This window comes from Saccopteryx bilineata, chromosome 2, assembly GCF_036850765.1.
Source record: "Saccopteryx bilineata isolate mSacBil1 chromosome 2, mSacBil1_pri_phased_curated, whole genome shotgun sequence".
NCBI lineage: Eukaryota > Metazoa > Chordata > Mammalia > Chiroptera > Emballonuridae > Saccopteryx > Saccopteryx bilineata.
This window is the reverse complement of record NC_089491.1, coordinates 170,198,142-170,213,954: the sequence shown is the minus strand read 5'-3', so window position 1 is coordinate 170,213,954 and position 15,813 is coordinate 170,198,142. Positions and strand designations below refer to the sequence as shown.

At 46.7% G+C, this 15,813-nt stretch overlaps 1 protein-coding gene and 1 long non-coding RNA gene across 6 annotated transcripts in view; one reads left to right on the top strand and one right to left on the bottom strand.

Annotated features, from left to right (window-relative positions):
- IKZF4 (IKAROS family zinc finger 4) overlaps positions 1 to 15,813 on the top strand; it is a 41,091-nt gene that overhangs the window by 2,182 nt on the left and 23,096 nt on the right. The window contains exons 2-4 of one of the 5 annotated variants that reach the window (XM_066258451.1): positions 7,734 to 7,784; positions 8,109 to 8,150; positions 15,591 to 15,684. In XM_066258451.1, the coding sequence (XP_066114548.1) occupies positions 7,764 to 7,784; positions 8,109 to 8,150; positions 15,591 to 15,684 (157 nt within the window). In that variant the 5' untranslated portion in view covers positions 7,734 to 7,763. Of the gene's footprint in view, positions 1 to 7,733; positions 7,785 to 8,108; positions 8,151 to 15,590; positions 15,685 to 15,813 lie in introns of those variants that run through there. The other 4 variants (XM_066258452.1, XM_066258454.1, XM_066258453.1 and 1 more) reach the window with 4 other exon arrangements.
- Positions 8,394 to 13,758, bottom strand: LOC136324926 (uncharacterized). The gene is made up of 3 exons (XR_010729165.1): positions 13,676 to 13,758; positions 10,441 to 10,554; positions 8,394 to 8,678 (listed from the first exon to the last, which is right to left on the bottom strand). It is a non-coding gene; the product is annotated as an uncharacterized lncRNA (long non-coding RNA).

Here is a 15,813-nt window from a genome sequence, read left to right as displayed (position 1 = left end):
CCATCTTGAAGTGTATCACCTTGTTTGGTAGGTAAGGGTATGTTAAATGCCTAGCCCCGAATCCCTTATCCCCTCATGGGCCTACTAGTAGGTCAGTGAACCTTGCTTTGTGGCATGTGGGGAAGTTCAGCCTTCCCCACTAACAGCCTAAAACCAGAGAATCCTGACAGTTCTCGGGGTCATGAGAACAGTCAGAAGAGTGGGTCCTGAGATAAAAATCAAGTCTTAAAAGAAGCAAGTAGCCTTAGCATTGGAAAGCAGGAAAGGTTTCACTGGAGCTTCTGGGGTGGGCCCCAGGGTGTTGGGAGCTGCCTTCACTTTGGCAGTTTCAGAATTATATCTTATCCTAGTCAATAGATGATGTCTCAAGCAAAACAATGTCTGTTGCCCACTGAGTGCAGTTAGTTCACTTGTGGCTTCTGGGTAATCCCCTCCCAGTAGGTTAAGGGTAGAGCATGTTTCATGTCTTGGGTTAGAAATAAGTCCTGAATTTTTTCCAGTGAAATTGCAACTGAAAGTTTCTTTTTTATTTCCTCTTAAATCTACAGCCCATACTTCCCAACATGGGAGGAACATCCCACCTTTTACTATCCTCCAACTTCCACAAAGGAATTTTTTTTCTCTTAAACTAGCCATATCTTCTTCCCTCAGCACACACACAAAACAGCCAAAAAAAAAAAAAAAAAAAGAAGATAAATGATTGTTGGGCAGCTATTTCTAGCCTCATTTTACTTTGTGGGAACAAGTAAGAGTGTGGGACCCTGTGGGTACAGACAGTGCCACAGGCAGAGGGACTCCCTTTCTTTGTTGTCTTTTGACCCTGCTGGAGAAGGCTCTGAATTCCAGGCTATTTCACTTGCATTCCCCTCTCAGAAGAGTTGTGGACTCTATCAGAAACAGAGAGGGAAAAGTTCAAGGTTTATCAGAAGAATGAATGGGAATGAATTGCCTGGTCCCTCACCTTCCCTGTCCCCCATCCCAGGGGATAGCATTAACCTTGTAAACTCTGCTGAGATACATATGCTCATATGATTTTTAAGCCAAGAACCCCTGTTTCTACCTTAAAGATATTTAGTGAGTATCTAGGTTGGCTTTTTCCTCAGGCCTATAATCTCTGAAAAGAAACATGGGAGGGAGAGGATTATTTATTTTCTGAGCCATAAACCTGTATTTCTAATTCAAGGATTTCAGTCACTAAGGTGTAGACCCCAAAACTACATACTTATTTTATCACCCAAGAAATTGACCGAGTAGTGTGTCCCCAAACCTTCCAGCTATGGCAAGATTTAACTTTGTGCCAGAGTGGAAAGACACCCATACTGGTAATCTGGGTTCTAATTGTCTTACTTCTATAGTTAGCCATAAGGGTGACTCTGGGCTTAGTTTCTTCTTCAGTTTAAAAAAACAAGAAATTAGAGATACCTCTCAATTCCATTCTAGCTCTAAGATTCCCCAGGTCCTAGAGTATCCCAGCTTCAAGACCCTCCACATGAAGAGAGGCTTTCTAAATTGCATTGTCAGAGCAAGGTTTTTTGTTAGCAGAGGAGCCTAAAAGCATCTCTCTGGCCCAAACAACAGTAAGCTCTTCTGATCAGCATGAATTAGGGACTTTTGTCCAAGACTGCCACCAAGGCAATAGTTGCTATCCCTTCCACCTTTTTGCCACCCTACCCCACCCCAGACAGAATACTTAATTGAGACTTGTATGTAATTTCAAGCTTCACTTGATGGAGCTTACCCTATTTTTGACATCTTTGGCTTCAAAACTGATCGTTATAAAACTCAAAGTGAACTCCCTGCTCTACTTTCCCTAACCCTGCCCAAACATACAGCTGAACAGCAGTGATTTTGTGGGGCCTTTTAAAAGAAATTGTTCATTTTAGAAGAGATAGGGAGAGAGAGAGAGAGAAGGGGGCGAGGAGCAGGAAGCATCAACTTCCATATGTGCCTTGACCAGGCAAGCCCAGGGTTTCAAACCTGAGACCTCAGCGTTCCAGGTCAACACTTTATCCATGCGCCACCACAGGTCAGACCTATGGAGGTATTTCTATACACAAAAGGATTATATACTCAAGTATACTACAGATTGCCTGACCAGGCAGAGGTGCAGTGGATAAGGCCTTGGCTTGGGACGCTGAGGACCTGCATTCGAAATCACGAGGTCACCAGCCTGAGCATGAGCTCATCCAACTTGAGCTTGGGGTCATGGGCTCTGGCTCAGGAGGAGCCCCCCAGTCAAGGCACATATGATAAAGCAATCAATGAACAACTAAGGAGATGCAACTACAAGTTGATGCTTCTCATCTCTCTCCCTCCCTATCTCTCTATCTCTCTTGCGCACACACTAAAAATAATTATTATTTTTTTTTCTTTTCATTTTTTCATTTTTCTGAAGCTGGAAATGGGGAGAGACAGTCAGACAGATTCCCACATGCGCCCGACCGGGATCCACCCGGCACGCCCACCAGGGGCGATGCTCTGCCCATCCTGGGCGTCGCCATATTGCGACCAGAGCCACTCTAGCGCCTGAGGCAGAGGCCACAGAGCCATCCCCAGCGCCCGGGCCATCTCTGCTCCAATGGAGCCTTGGCTGCGGGAGGGGAAGAGAGAGACAGAGAGGAAGGCACGGCAGAGGGGTGGAGAAGCAAATGGGCGCTTCTCCTATGTGCCCTGGCCGGGAATCGAACCCGGGTCCTCCGCACGCTAGGCCGACGCTCTACCGCTGAGCCAACCGGCCAGGGCCAAAAATAATTATTTTAAAATAAAAAGAGTGTGCCACAAAAAACCTAGAGGTATCATCTCATGTGCATTATACCTAGTGATTTAAACTGTTCAGTTTGGCCCTTTTCTTAGTTGCTTAAGTTCTGAAATGAGACATGGGAGGGGTAGGATTGTTTCTCCTCCCACCCATAAACCTTAGCTTTCTCTCTTTTCCACAGTCTACATGGGGAGGACAGGGAAGTGCAAAGAACAAGAGAAAGATGCATTCATCAGAGCTCTAACAGGAGACAATGAGGTGATATTCTCCCACTGCCCAGGTGTTGTGTTTCCAGCTCTTACCCTTCTTATTTTAGAGTCTGGCCATTCCTAGGATGACCTGGGAATTCATCCCATCTGCACTGCTCCCCAAGCACTTGGATAATGAAGCTGAGCTTTCTTCATCTGTGTTATATGTAGACAGGAGGTCACCATCTATAGCCTGATGAGAAAATGAGGCTGTAAAGACACACATGAGCTGAGAAAAGGTTGGTGGGTTTCTTTCAGAGGGGACTAAGTTGTCCCTAAAGATCATTTCAGAGCTGAAGATTGCTCGATGTCCCTGTCTGTTTCCCAGAAAGGGGTGTGCAGTCAGGTTGCAGACAATGCCTAATTCCACCGCTACCCTCCACCTCTTCCCCTCCCCATTTATGCAAAGCCCTGGTAGAAAGCAGAGCCAGCAATGTGCTTTCAACATGTTTTTGCTCAGTTTAATCAGTTGAGGAAGGCGCAGGCAGCAGAGGGTGGTGTGGGTTTGGTCTACTTGCAGTACCTGAACTACTTGCTCCCAGACACGTAGGAAGTTCTGTTGTAATAATCACTGGGCCTGGCCTGTGGTGGGCAGTGGGTAAAGCATTGACCTGGAACTCTGAGGTCACCGGTTTGAAACCCCAGGCTTGCCTGGTCAAGGCATATATGGGAGTTGATGCTTCCTGCTCCTCCCCCCCCTCCTCTCTAAAATTAATAAATAAAATATTTAAAAAATAATAATAATAATAATCCCTGGGATCCACCTCAGGTGTCAGGTACTTAAGGAAATCAGAGAAACAATTCCACTTCCCTCTACTGTGCTTCAGGAATAATAATCAAACAATGGCCTGGATTCTTGTCACCCACCACCCCTAATCTCTTTACCAACAATATCCCCCTCACCACCTTTCTACCTGCTGCTAGGCCAAATGGAGTGTACTGTATTTAGTTTTAAATTTTGATTTTAGAGTGTCACTGGGTCAAACAAGATTCCTTGGAGGATTTGAAGAGCTTTAATTCCTTGTTATGTCCATCTTATTTCAGGCATCCAGAGCCACTATGTAGAGAAAACTTGACTTTCTGACATTTTTGTCACCAATAGAACTGTAGGAATGTTTTTGTGGAGATGGGGAAATGGGGGTGGTGGTAGCTGATGCCTGACCTGATCTTGGAAGCCAGACTTTGGATTAGTCCTCAGCTGCTGCTTGTGAGGAAGTGTGATGGGAAATCTGTCTAGAAGAGATGCCCATTTCTGTTCATATGTGGCATCGTGCCTGACCTGTGGTGGCGCAGTGGATAAAGCGTCGACCTGGAAATGCTGAGGTCGCCGGTTCGAAACCCTGGGCTTGCCTGGTCAAGGCACATATGGGAGTTGATGCTTCCAGCTCCTCCTCCCTTCTCTCTCTCTCTCTCCCTCTCTCTCTCCTCTCTAAAAAATGAATAAATAAATAAAAATTAAAAAAAAAAACATATGTGGCATCGTGTTGATGGAAGAAAGCCAGGGCCATGCAGGACTCTTGTTATGGCACCAAATGGATTCAGAAGAACGAGGATGAAAATCTTTGTCTCCAGAGTTACAGTGACCAACCTATTCTCTCTCTTCACAGAGATACTTCCTTTTAAATTGGGGTACTAGTTGTTTCTAGTTGTTTTGTATTCATTCAGCTTGTTAAACTGGATTTATAGCACACAGTGTGCCTACCTCTATCACTGAATAATGTCTGTGTTGCTATAAAGCCAGTTTCCTTCTAAGACCTTTGAGCCAAACCTGTCTTGTAACTATCTTTTCTCTCCTTGTAGCTCCTCCCCCTCTGGTATGTCTCTAAATGGCACTGCTTAATTTGACCCAGTTCCTCTCTAAGGAGACACAAGATCTGCCTGCCTGGCCAGGCAGGAGAGGAGGTGCTTTAAGGGACTGGGAGCAGGAAGGTTGGAAGGATGTGTCACCAGGGGAATTGAACAAATAGTGAAGTTCATCTATTGATTTGCTCCTGGATCTCAGAATACCAAGACTGAGAACAGCAGAATCTGAATCCCCTCTGACTTCCAGCATTACCAACTTGGCATTTAGACCAGTTGGAGGCAGCTAAAGACTTATTTTGCCCAAGATGTGTCATAGAGCACCTTTTAAGAGTAATTAAAAAGCAGAAGAGCTCAGTTTACTACTAGGAACAAAGTCCAACTCAGAAAACTCCTTCAGATCCTTCTGGAAATTGTTTTGGGGCCATGTGAGTAGGTGTCCAAGAATGAGATGCATTTCCTGAGCCAGTACAGCTGAATGCTATGCTTCAACTGCTCTGCCCACCTAGTGCTTGTCTGGCCTCTGGCACGCGCACACAATTGCATTAGCATATTTCTCTTGGTAGAGCCTGTTCAACTTGTTCTTCCTTTTTAAGTAACAGGTCCCATTTCTACAGGGATTAAACCAAGGGGAAAGTTGCCTTGATTTATGTTAGAACCAGAGAAAAGCAAAAGATCCATGAAGGCCTTGAGTACCCTGGCTTTCGAAAGGAAGCAAGATGGTTTAGTGAAAAGAGCACATCTCAGAAAGGCAGGAAACTTGTGTTCTTCTTCTTGTTCTAGTCTCACCATGAGCCCTGAGACAAGTCACTTAACGGCACTAAACCTCAGTTTCTCCAAGCAGAAAACTGGGGAAATCCTGCTTATCCTGCTTCTCTTGCATGTGGAGGTTGGGGAGTAGGGGTGTGGGGAAGTCACCTGCATCATCTTGAGCTTTGCAGTAGTTTTAGACAATCCCAAAGGACTACTAACTATGGAGCTAATGATTCAGAAGTGAAAGGGGCCCCAGGAGTACCAGACTGCCTCCCTCATCTTTGGATCTCTGACTACTGCAAGTTCTCTGGCTAATTCCAGAGGGTTCACTAACCCCTGTGGACTTGGGCTCTTTTAATCATTACCCCCAAGGGAACCTTCAAGAAACTACTTTTTATTGTGGATTGGTCTAGCAGTCTGGTTCCGAAGCTCAGTCCTTCTCAGGGAAGATGTCAAGAAAAGAGAAGTTGAGCCTGACCAGGCGGTGGTGCAGTGGATAGAGCGTCGGACTGGCAAGCGGAGGACCCAGGTTCAAGACCTGGAGGTTGCCGGCTTGAGCATGGGCTCATCTGGTTTGAGCAAAGCTCATTACCTTGAGCCCAAGGTCACTGGCTTGAGCAAGGGGTCACTCAGTCTACTGTAACCCCCTGGTCAAGGCACATATAAGAAAGCAATCAATGAACAACTAAGGTGTCACAACCAAGAATTGATGCTTCTCATCCCTGTCCCTTCCTGTCTGTCTGTCCCTCTCTCTGTCACAAAAAAGAAAAAGAAAAAAAGAGGAGTTGAAAATACACCTAGAGAGATTTTTCTTCCATACCCAGTCTTCCTGGTGAGACTAGCAATCTCTCTGATGACATCTAAAAGATTTGCTTTGCAAATATTTCAGGCTTTTTCTTTTTTCTTAGAGAGAGAGAGGAAGGGAGAGAGAGATGAAAAGCATCAACTTGTAGTTGTATCACTTTAGTTGTTTATTGATTGCTTTCTCATATGTGCCTTGACTGGGGACTCTGTGCCAGTGACCCCTTGTTCATGCCAACGACCTTGGGCTCAAGCTAGTGACCTCAGGGTTTTGAACCTGGGACCTCAGTGTCCCAGGTCAACACTCTATCCACTGTGCCACCACGGGTCAGGCGTAATGTTTCAGGTTTTTTTGTGAGACATTTTAGAGACATGTGATGCCTCTCAGAACTAGACAGAAATGACCCAGGTGGGAAAAGAGATGGGAACAGACTTTACCCCTGTGTTCCCTCCAGGACCCCTCACCCCTGGCTCTATCAATATAATATTACAAGCAAACCAAATTTTTATCCTTCTGCTTCAGTGGGATTCAAGAGACCAAGAATCCCAGTGGCAACTCATACTATTTCCTTGCCCCACTCTTGCTCCCCAAAATCTGTCCCTAGGGTATTTCTTTTTTTATCAGATGAATAGTGAAAGCAATTTTGGATGTATGTATGTTTTCATCAAATAGATTTTTTTTCCTCCCACAGGAGGAAATTCATTGCAACAAATGAACACTTTCAATTGTTCTTAGTTCTTCATTGTTTAATACTTTGCTGCCAATTACTGCCTGTCTTGACTAACCTGTATTTTAAATTCAGGTACCCCTCCCTTAAAAACAATAAACACAGCAAGGTAATTGAAGAAAAGTTGGGGAAAGCCATTTAAAGGTTTCATTTGCTTATTATACCTTCAGTAGAGGCCTCTCCTCACTGAGCCTGAGGCAGGCTGCTTTCCTCCTTCTTCTACTCCAGTCCCTTCCCCCCAGCCACACACTCAGAACAGAACCCCTGGAATGACTGAATCCTGCTTCTTCCCTTTATTACTGCCCCATCCTTAACAAGGTATTGAGCCTCTATGTGACTTTTTTTTTTCCTCCCAAGGGCTGAGCTGAGCTGTAACCTGCCTCTTTTCCTACAGCATCAGCTCCACCCACAAGGAAAGGATCTCCGTTCAGAAAAACAGAAATTGTCAGTTGGAGGAGACCCTGGGGTTTGTAAGTCAGGGTACATTGTCTTCCTCACCAGGACAAGGTGTGAGCTTTTTCTTCTATAGGATAGATGAGAGCACACTTAAGTGATCCTTTAGGTTTCTTGCTAACTCCAGAATGTTAGCAAGAAACCTCCTCCCTTCCCAGATGGGCTTCTAATAGCAGCTATTTTCTCTTTCAGCAGAAACTAAGATGGACATAGAAGACTGCAATGGCCTCTCCTATGTGTCTGGTATGCCCTCTTGTGCATTCAGTCTGTCAGGGGCTGGGAGCAGACACTCTCCCCTGGGACAGAGCCTTCAGCCTATCTAGCACAGGGACCTCCGAGGGCCCTAGTCAGAGAGCTGACATTTACACTTGATAGCACTTGATAGTCTTCATTTATTTTGGTCATTTCACATTCCCTAGTGGTTCTCTTCCCAGACTTCTTCAGTGATAGAAGAGGAATATGAGTAGAGACTATTTGAGAGGAATGATTTGAAGCAAAGAAATCAAATGAAGATGTAGTTCTTTCTGTTCTCTGAAGTCACCAGCCAAACATGATACTCTGTTCCAGCCAGGTGGAGAGTGGAGCAGAGTTTCAAACCTCGAAGGCCAGGTGGGTATGTAAATAAATGACCTAGGGAAGGATACTGAGCAGAAGACAATGGTGGAGACTGTCATGAACTGGAGAACACATGTCCTACCTCAAAGATGAGCAGCTCTTCAGTGTCCATGTGGTAATGTAAATCCAGTGTGGCTAAAACTTCCAACTTTTTAAAAGAAATTAGAAATCCAGATTTTTAATTTTTTTTTATTTTTTTATTTTTTTATTTTTTTTACAGAGACAGAGAGTAAATTAGAAAGAGGGATAGATAGGGACAGACAGACAGGAACGGAGAGAGATGAGAAGCATCAATCATTAGTTTTTCATTACACGTTGCAACACCTTAATTGTTCATTGATTGCTTTCTCATATGTGCCTTGACCGTGGGCCTTCAGCAGATCGAGTAACCCCTTGCTGGAGCCAGCGACCTTGGGTTCAAGCTGGTGGGCTTTTGCTCAAACCAGATGAGCCCGCGCTCAAGCTGGCGACCTCGGGGTCTCGAACCTGCCCAGTCCGACGCTCTATCAACTGCGCCACCACCTGGTCAGGAAAAATTTTTAAATTTTTTATTTATTGGTTGATTTTTAGAGAGAGAGAGAGGAATATCAATTTGTTGTTCCACTTATTTATGCATTCATTAGCTCATTCTTTTTTTCCCCTCCATTGGCTCATTCCCATATGTGCCCTGACCAGGGATCGAACCTGCAACCTGGCATATCAGTACAATGCTCTGAGCTATCCAGCCAGGGCCACAAATCCAGATTTTTTTTTTTAAGCGACAGAGACAGAGGGATAGATAAGGACAGACAGGCAGGCAGGGAGAGAGATGAGAAACATCAACTCGTAGTTGTGCCACTTTAGTTGTTCATTGATTGCTTTCTCATATGTGCCTTGACTGGGGGGACTCCAGCAGAGCGAGTGAGCAACCCTGGGCTTCAAGCCAGTTACCATGGGGTCATGTCTATGATCCCATGCTCAAACCAGTGACCTCGCACTCAAGCTGGTAAACCCATGCTCAAGCCCGATGAGCCCACACTCAAGCCGGTGACCTTGGGTTTTGAACCTGGGTTCTCTGTGTCCCAGTCCAATGCTCTATCTACTGTGCCACCGCCTGGTCAGGCACAAATCCAGATTTTTTTATTTTATTATTATTATTTTTTAAGATTTTATTCATTTGAGGGAGGAGAGAGAGAGAGAGAGAAGGGAGACACAAGGGGGGAGGAGCAGGAAGCATCAACTCCCAACTCCCATATGTGCCTTGACTGGGCAAGCCCAGGGTTCCAAACCGGCGACCTCAGTGTTCCAGGTCGAGGCTTTATCCATTGCGCCACCACAGGTCAGGCCCCAGATTTTATATTAAATGTCTCCATTGAAAAATAATGACTTGGCCCTGGCTGGTTGGCTCAGCAGTAGAGCATCAACTTTGCATGTGGAAGTCCCAGGTTTGCTTCCCAATCAGAGCACACAGGAGAAGCAACCATCTGCTTCTCCACCACTCCCCTTCCTCCTCCTTCTCTCTCTCTCTCCCTTTCATAGCCATGGCTCATTCGACAAGTTGGCCCTGGGCACTGAGGATGGCACTATGGCCTCTCCTCAGACACTAAAATAGTTCTGTTGCCAAGCAATGGAGCAATGGCCCCAGATGCGCAGAGCATCACCCTGTAGGGGGCTGGCTGGGTGGATCCTGGTCGAGGTGGATCCTGGTCGAGGCGCATATGGGTGTCTATCTCTCTGTCTCCTCGCCTCTCAATAATAATAATAATAATAATAATAATAAGGAAAAATAATGACTCAATTTTTTTTCGTAGCGAGAGAGAGACTAACAGACAGGCAGGAAGGGAGAGAGATGAAAAGCATGAACTCACAGTTGAGGCACCTAAGTTGTTCAGTGATTGCTTTCTCATATGTGCCTTGACCTGGGGGCTCCAGCTGAGCCAGTGACCCCTTGCTCAAGCCAGCGACCTGGGGTCTCAAACCTGGTCCTCAGTGTCCCAAACCAATGCTTTATCCAATGTGCCACTGCCTGGTCAGGCTGACTCAGTATTTTTTTTAAATGTTCCATGGGGCAAGCCAAACTTATCTATGGGCTGAACTCAGCTAATAAACCAACAACTTACAGCCTTTGAAGCCTTTGGAGATAGAGCCTAATTCTCAATTCCCCCAATCCTTTTCCACAATCATAACATACAGCTTTTTTTTTTAATTTTTAAAAATTCATTTTAGAGAGGTGGGGGTGGGAGAGAAAGAAAGAGAGAGAGAAAGAAGGGGGGGAGGAGTAAGAAGCATCAACTCCCGTATGTACCTTGATCAGGCAAGCCCAGGGTTTCAAACTGGCGACCTCAGCATTCCAGGTCAATGCTTTATCCACTGTGCCACCACAGGTCAGGCACATATAGCTTTTCATACCTGCCAAATACTGTTATTGAGTTGGAAAAGATCATTGATTATAATATGACTGGCTTTTAGAGATATGAAAGTAATCAGGATCCTCTCAGAGTTTAACAAGGTGAAAATAAATAAGGAACTTTGTCTCCCTCTTTAAAGGTATAGGAAAGGGCCTAAGACAGAGTATATTTAAGATGGAAGGAGTAATTTCTGTACCATTAGAATGTCAGGGCAGGATATTATTATAAGAGGTATGGAAAGCCAGAATTGGGTTTTGACATAATGAGTATCCCCATTAGAAATCCAAGTACTGGCTCTGGCTGGCTAGCTCAGTGGTAGAGCATCAGCCCAGCGTGTAGAAGTCCCGGGTTTGATTCCCAGCCAGGGCACACAGGAGAAGCACCCATTTGCTTCTCCATCCTTCCCCCTTTACTTTCTTTCTGTCTCTCTCTTCCCCTCCAGCAGCCAAGGCTCCACTGGAGCAAAATCGGCCCGGGAGCTGAGGATGGCTCCATGGCCTCTGCCTCAGGCACTAGAATGGCTCCGTTCCAAGGAAGCAACGGCCCAGATGGGCAGAGCATCGCCCCCTGGTGGGCATGCCGGGTGGATCCCGGTCGGGCATATGCAGGAGTCTGTCTCTGCCTTCCCAAGTTCTCACTTCAGAAAAATACAAAAAAAAAAAAAAGAAGAAGAAGAAAGAAAGAAATCCAAGTACCAAGTACCATTGTAGAAATGACCTATAGCTCCCCCTCCCTTTTTTCTTACCTTCAAGTGGGACCTATGGAGGAATTATGAGCATGCACTAAGGAAGATAGTGGGATAGATCAGGCTCATATTTAAGAGTCATTGACAACTGTACCTAATTTAAGAGAAGACACCTCTGACCCCTTTTCACTTAAGGAGGGAAGGAGTTGGATTGTGTAAAAATATTCAGTACCTGCTACATGCTGGACAGTGTGACAGGGATCCAGTAGACTGACTTAATTGAAAGAGACTTTATTGGTATGAAAGTCATAGAGGAACCTTCTGAGGAACCAGCCAACCCTCCTGCTCAGCTAACCCTATTCAGAAAACCATTACAGAACAACAGCCATACTCAGGACCCTGCTTTATTGTTGGGGACCACTCAGATGGATAAAAACCAGCCCCTGCTCTATGGCGGACAAATGAGAAACCAGGAAGGTGGCCAAGGAAATAGCCCACAGAGCTCTTTTCAGTTTTATCCATGGAGAATATTGGATATTATTTTTATTTTATTTTTAAATTTTAGTCTGATAAGGGGAGGCAGAGAGACAGACTCCAACATGTGCCCTGACTAGGATCCACCTGGCAAGCACACTAGGGAGCGATGCTCTGCCCATCTGGGGGCCTTGTTCCTTGCAACCAGAGCCATTTTTTAAGTGACTGAGGTGGAAGCCATGGAGCCAGCCTCAGAGCCTGAAGCCAACTGGCTTGAGCCAGTTGTCAATTGAGCCAATCCAGCCGTGGCTGTGGGGGTGGGGGTGGGGGTGGAGGGGAAGCAGATGGGCGCTTCTCCTATGTGCCAGAATCGAACCTGGGACTTCTACACGCAGAGTGATGCTCTACCACTGCACCAATCAGCCAGGGTGAGAATATTGGATGTTACAGGGAAATTCTGAGGGTGTTTGCTTTACTGGGCTATGAAAACAAACTTTCCCTGCTTTTAGCAGGTTGGCATTTCTGATATAAGAGAAGGCCTCTGCATAGGATGGCTTTTGGATAAAAGTAGAGGCCAGAAAACCATCTCTGTTTTGAGAATTCTAGGTGTCAACAGCTACCTTAGAAGGAGAAAAGGGAAAATTAAGATAGGGCCAACATTAGCCTTGAAAAGTAGCCTCTGCAGGACTGAGCATGGCTGAGACAGTCCACTTGAGAGGCATCTGAGAGCCTGTTATTGACCCATCTCCTGGACTGATATGGAAGCAGTGGGAAAGGCTCATGCAATGTGCACACCTAATGCACACCAGTGGCTCCTGCAAGGCCATCACAGCTCTTCTACCTCCACACCAGGTGAATTTCCCTCACCCACCACTTGATGAAGGGGGTTATCTCTCTCCTGTTCTTCAAAGAGATTTTCCCACCTCACAGAAACTGATACAGAAGGTCCATCTTTTCTAAGGGTGCACAGATCACTTTCTCCTGGGGGAGAAAGGGAAGAGCAGGGGAGTCCATTAATTTACCATACAGACTCTCCCCTCCCCCATTCCCTATCTTTCAAGGGAAACAGTTGCTCCAATCGGCTCATGCAATTATTTCAGCAGTGCTTGTCCCAAGTTTTCTGGGACTGTTAAATATTTAAGGGAACCTTAGTAGAAAGGGACCCAGAGGTAGGCAGTGCAAAGTTTCCAGCCCTTCCCACCCCCAAATTCTTGGAATCAGAAAATCTAGTCTCCAAAGTAGGTCAGCTCCTCTGCAAGGCAAGGGAGCAGAGGCCTTGTCTTGATAGAGGGCGAATTCATCCAGGGATATCCGCTGCCTGCTGGGCCCCAGGGGCCCAGGAGGGGAGAAGAGGTGCCTGGGGATCTGAAAGGACTCAAGGCCACAGCAGTCTGAGACTACAGATCACGATGAGCCCTCTCCTGGCAAAGGAGGAGGAGGCTGTCAGTCCCCAGATCTGCACAACGACCTCCCTCCTGGAGGAGGAGGGAATAAAAGTGCCTAAGTTTCGTAGGGAAGGGCCTTTCTGCCCCAAGTCCTGGGCCCCATGACCTCTGGGACCTCGGCTTCCCCAGCTCCTGGAGGATTAAGCCTTCCCTGGGGACCCCCTTTCTCCCTCCCACCTGAGGGCCCATCCATCTCTCTTTCTTACACACAGTCTTGCTACTCTCAGGCATTTGTTATGCAGTTCCTCTTTGTCTGCTGGGCACGAGGGCAACGGCATCTGCCTCCCTCTCCGAGTGCAAACCTCCCCCCCCCCCCCCCGCCCCTTCACAGGCTTGGGAAAGACATGCTGTAGCCTAGCATTCTCCACACACACCAGACACACGTATACATTCTCTGCAGCCCCCTCCTCAAGCACATCCAAGCGTGCATTTGCTTACGCGCGCTCTCTCACACAGACACACACACTCACATACATACACCTTAGGCTGAGCTCTTCTAGCTGGCTGCAGCCGTGGGCCCCTGCTCACCGTGCCGCTGCCGCTGCCTGCGAAATGACGGCGGTTCCCCTCACTTCCAGGAATCCACGCTTCCTGGAAGGTGAGTGGCTGGGTTCACCCCTGCCTGCCACCGAGACGCAGACATGCACACACCACCCGCACTCCCTCGCCGTTTCCAAGGCGGCGGCCGCGTTCGCACCCCAGGGTCTCACCGGCAAGGGAAGGATAATGTAAGTTCAGCCAGAAGGTGGTTAGTGGAGGGGGGTGAGGGGTTCTGGGGGTAGGGAGCCAATTCAGTAACAACTCCCGAGACTGAGGAGAGGGAAAGAGGATGGGGGCTGTGTGTGTGTAGCGGGGGAGGGGGCGTTCCTCCTTACACTTGCGGAGGATGGGAAAGGGTGTTTGGTGTTGCTAAGCAAAGACTGCGACTTGGACGGTGGGAGCTTGGGGTGACATCTTGATTAGGCCTTGGGGACAGATGTAGAGCTGCCCAGGCGAAATGCTGAGACAGGCCAGGGTGGGAATAGATAATAGAATCTAGGTAAAGAGGAACCTTGGTAGCAGATGCCTCAACCTGGAACAGAGATCTGAGGGGGCCTCAGCCTCCTCCCCACAATAGAGCTGGGGACGGGCATCTTTCTTTGCTCCTGCACCTACTATTCCCTGCTAGCAGGCTGTCATCCTGGTCCCCTGGAGCTCCTGGTCAAGAAAGGGAAAGCAGTTAGTTAGGTTGAGGTCCTTTGCAGAGAAGTGTGGAGGTTCTCCACCCTCACAGCTATTCGCTAGAGGTAGCCACTCTTGGAGGAATGGAGGAAGGGCAGCAGAAGCAGGAGGGCTAGTCTTCTTCAGCATATGAAACACATTTGCTTGTGGGATGTTGCCCTGGCTCCTGTCTCCCTCTTGCTTTTCTGCCCAGTACTCACCTAGTTCCTCTGATGTAAACCTCATAATTTAACTTTGCCCTGTTCAGGTAATTTGTGATGACTCTGACCAAGAAAATTTCTCTGAGATCTGAGAGCAGCCTTCTTGGCTTTGACAATCTGGGATTTCTTGGGCATCCCAGGCATTTGAAATTCCCTCACTGGGGTTTCTAAGGCTGAGAGAGGAACTGCTGAACTTCCTAAATCTGACTCTAGTCCCCTTGTTCTGTTAGCTGGAAAACACAATCCCTGGGGCCCCATCAAGATTTTCTGACTCCTGAAATGATTCATTTTTATGTATTAGCTCACAAAAGTAGACTTGAGCCTGTTTTCCCTCTTACCTTTATCCTAGGGAGGTCAGCAACATCAAAGCGCTTCCTGAACCACTGGCGGGACTCTGAAGTCACCTGCTCTTCCTCCTGTTCCCAGGCCTTAATGGGAAAAGCAACAAAGCATGTTTTCCCCTTAATGTCTCTAAATATTCCTTTAAGGATATTTCCCCCCATATTCAAGCTGCTGGACCCACGAGGCAGCCTCAGCCTAGTAGGCTGGGACCAGCGATGAATTTTCAGCAAGCTCCTCATCCTTTTAGGGTCAGGGACTCAGTGACAGGGCCCGAAGCCCTGTCCTTCCCCCATTACAGACATGAAGTGATTTAGGGCAAGTCAGCTCTAATGATTGAAAAGTAATGATAATATACCCTAGTAAACACCACACATAGTTGAGAGGACATATTTTAAAACTGGGTCTGGGTCTACACGTCTCAGCTCACAACTCTGAAATGCTTACTTCATGATATGTGTGTGGTTCTGATTTGGGGCAACTTTTGTAGATAACCATGGCTTATCTAAAGAGTCCCAGCTGGGAAAACTCAGTTTTAAGCCATAAGGCTTTTTCTATAGATAGTAAACAAATTTCCTCAGTTTTTGATGGGCTCGAGTGTGGGAAATGGGACTTTTAGGAAGGATATGAATGAGAAATGGTCCCAAAGTCCTGAGTGGTTGTTTTCTTCCCACTGACCAAAGCTGGAGAGGGATCCCTCAGGAGGGTGTGTTCCGGATTTCTTGCCTCAGGCCCAAGACTCCAACCATTTTATAATGGAATCTTTATTTTGTGAAAGTAAGTATGTGCAGAGCTGGGATATTGGGTAAAGTACTAATAGGTGGACTTCAGGGATGAATTTTAGGGTTTGTCTCTCTCTCTCTCTCTCTCTCTCTCTCTCTCTCTCTTCCATATTTAGGCCTGTCT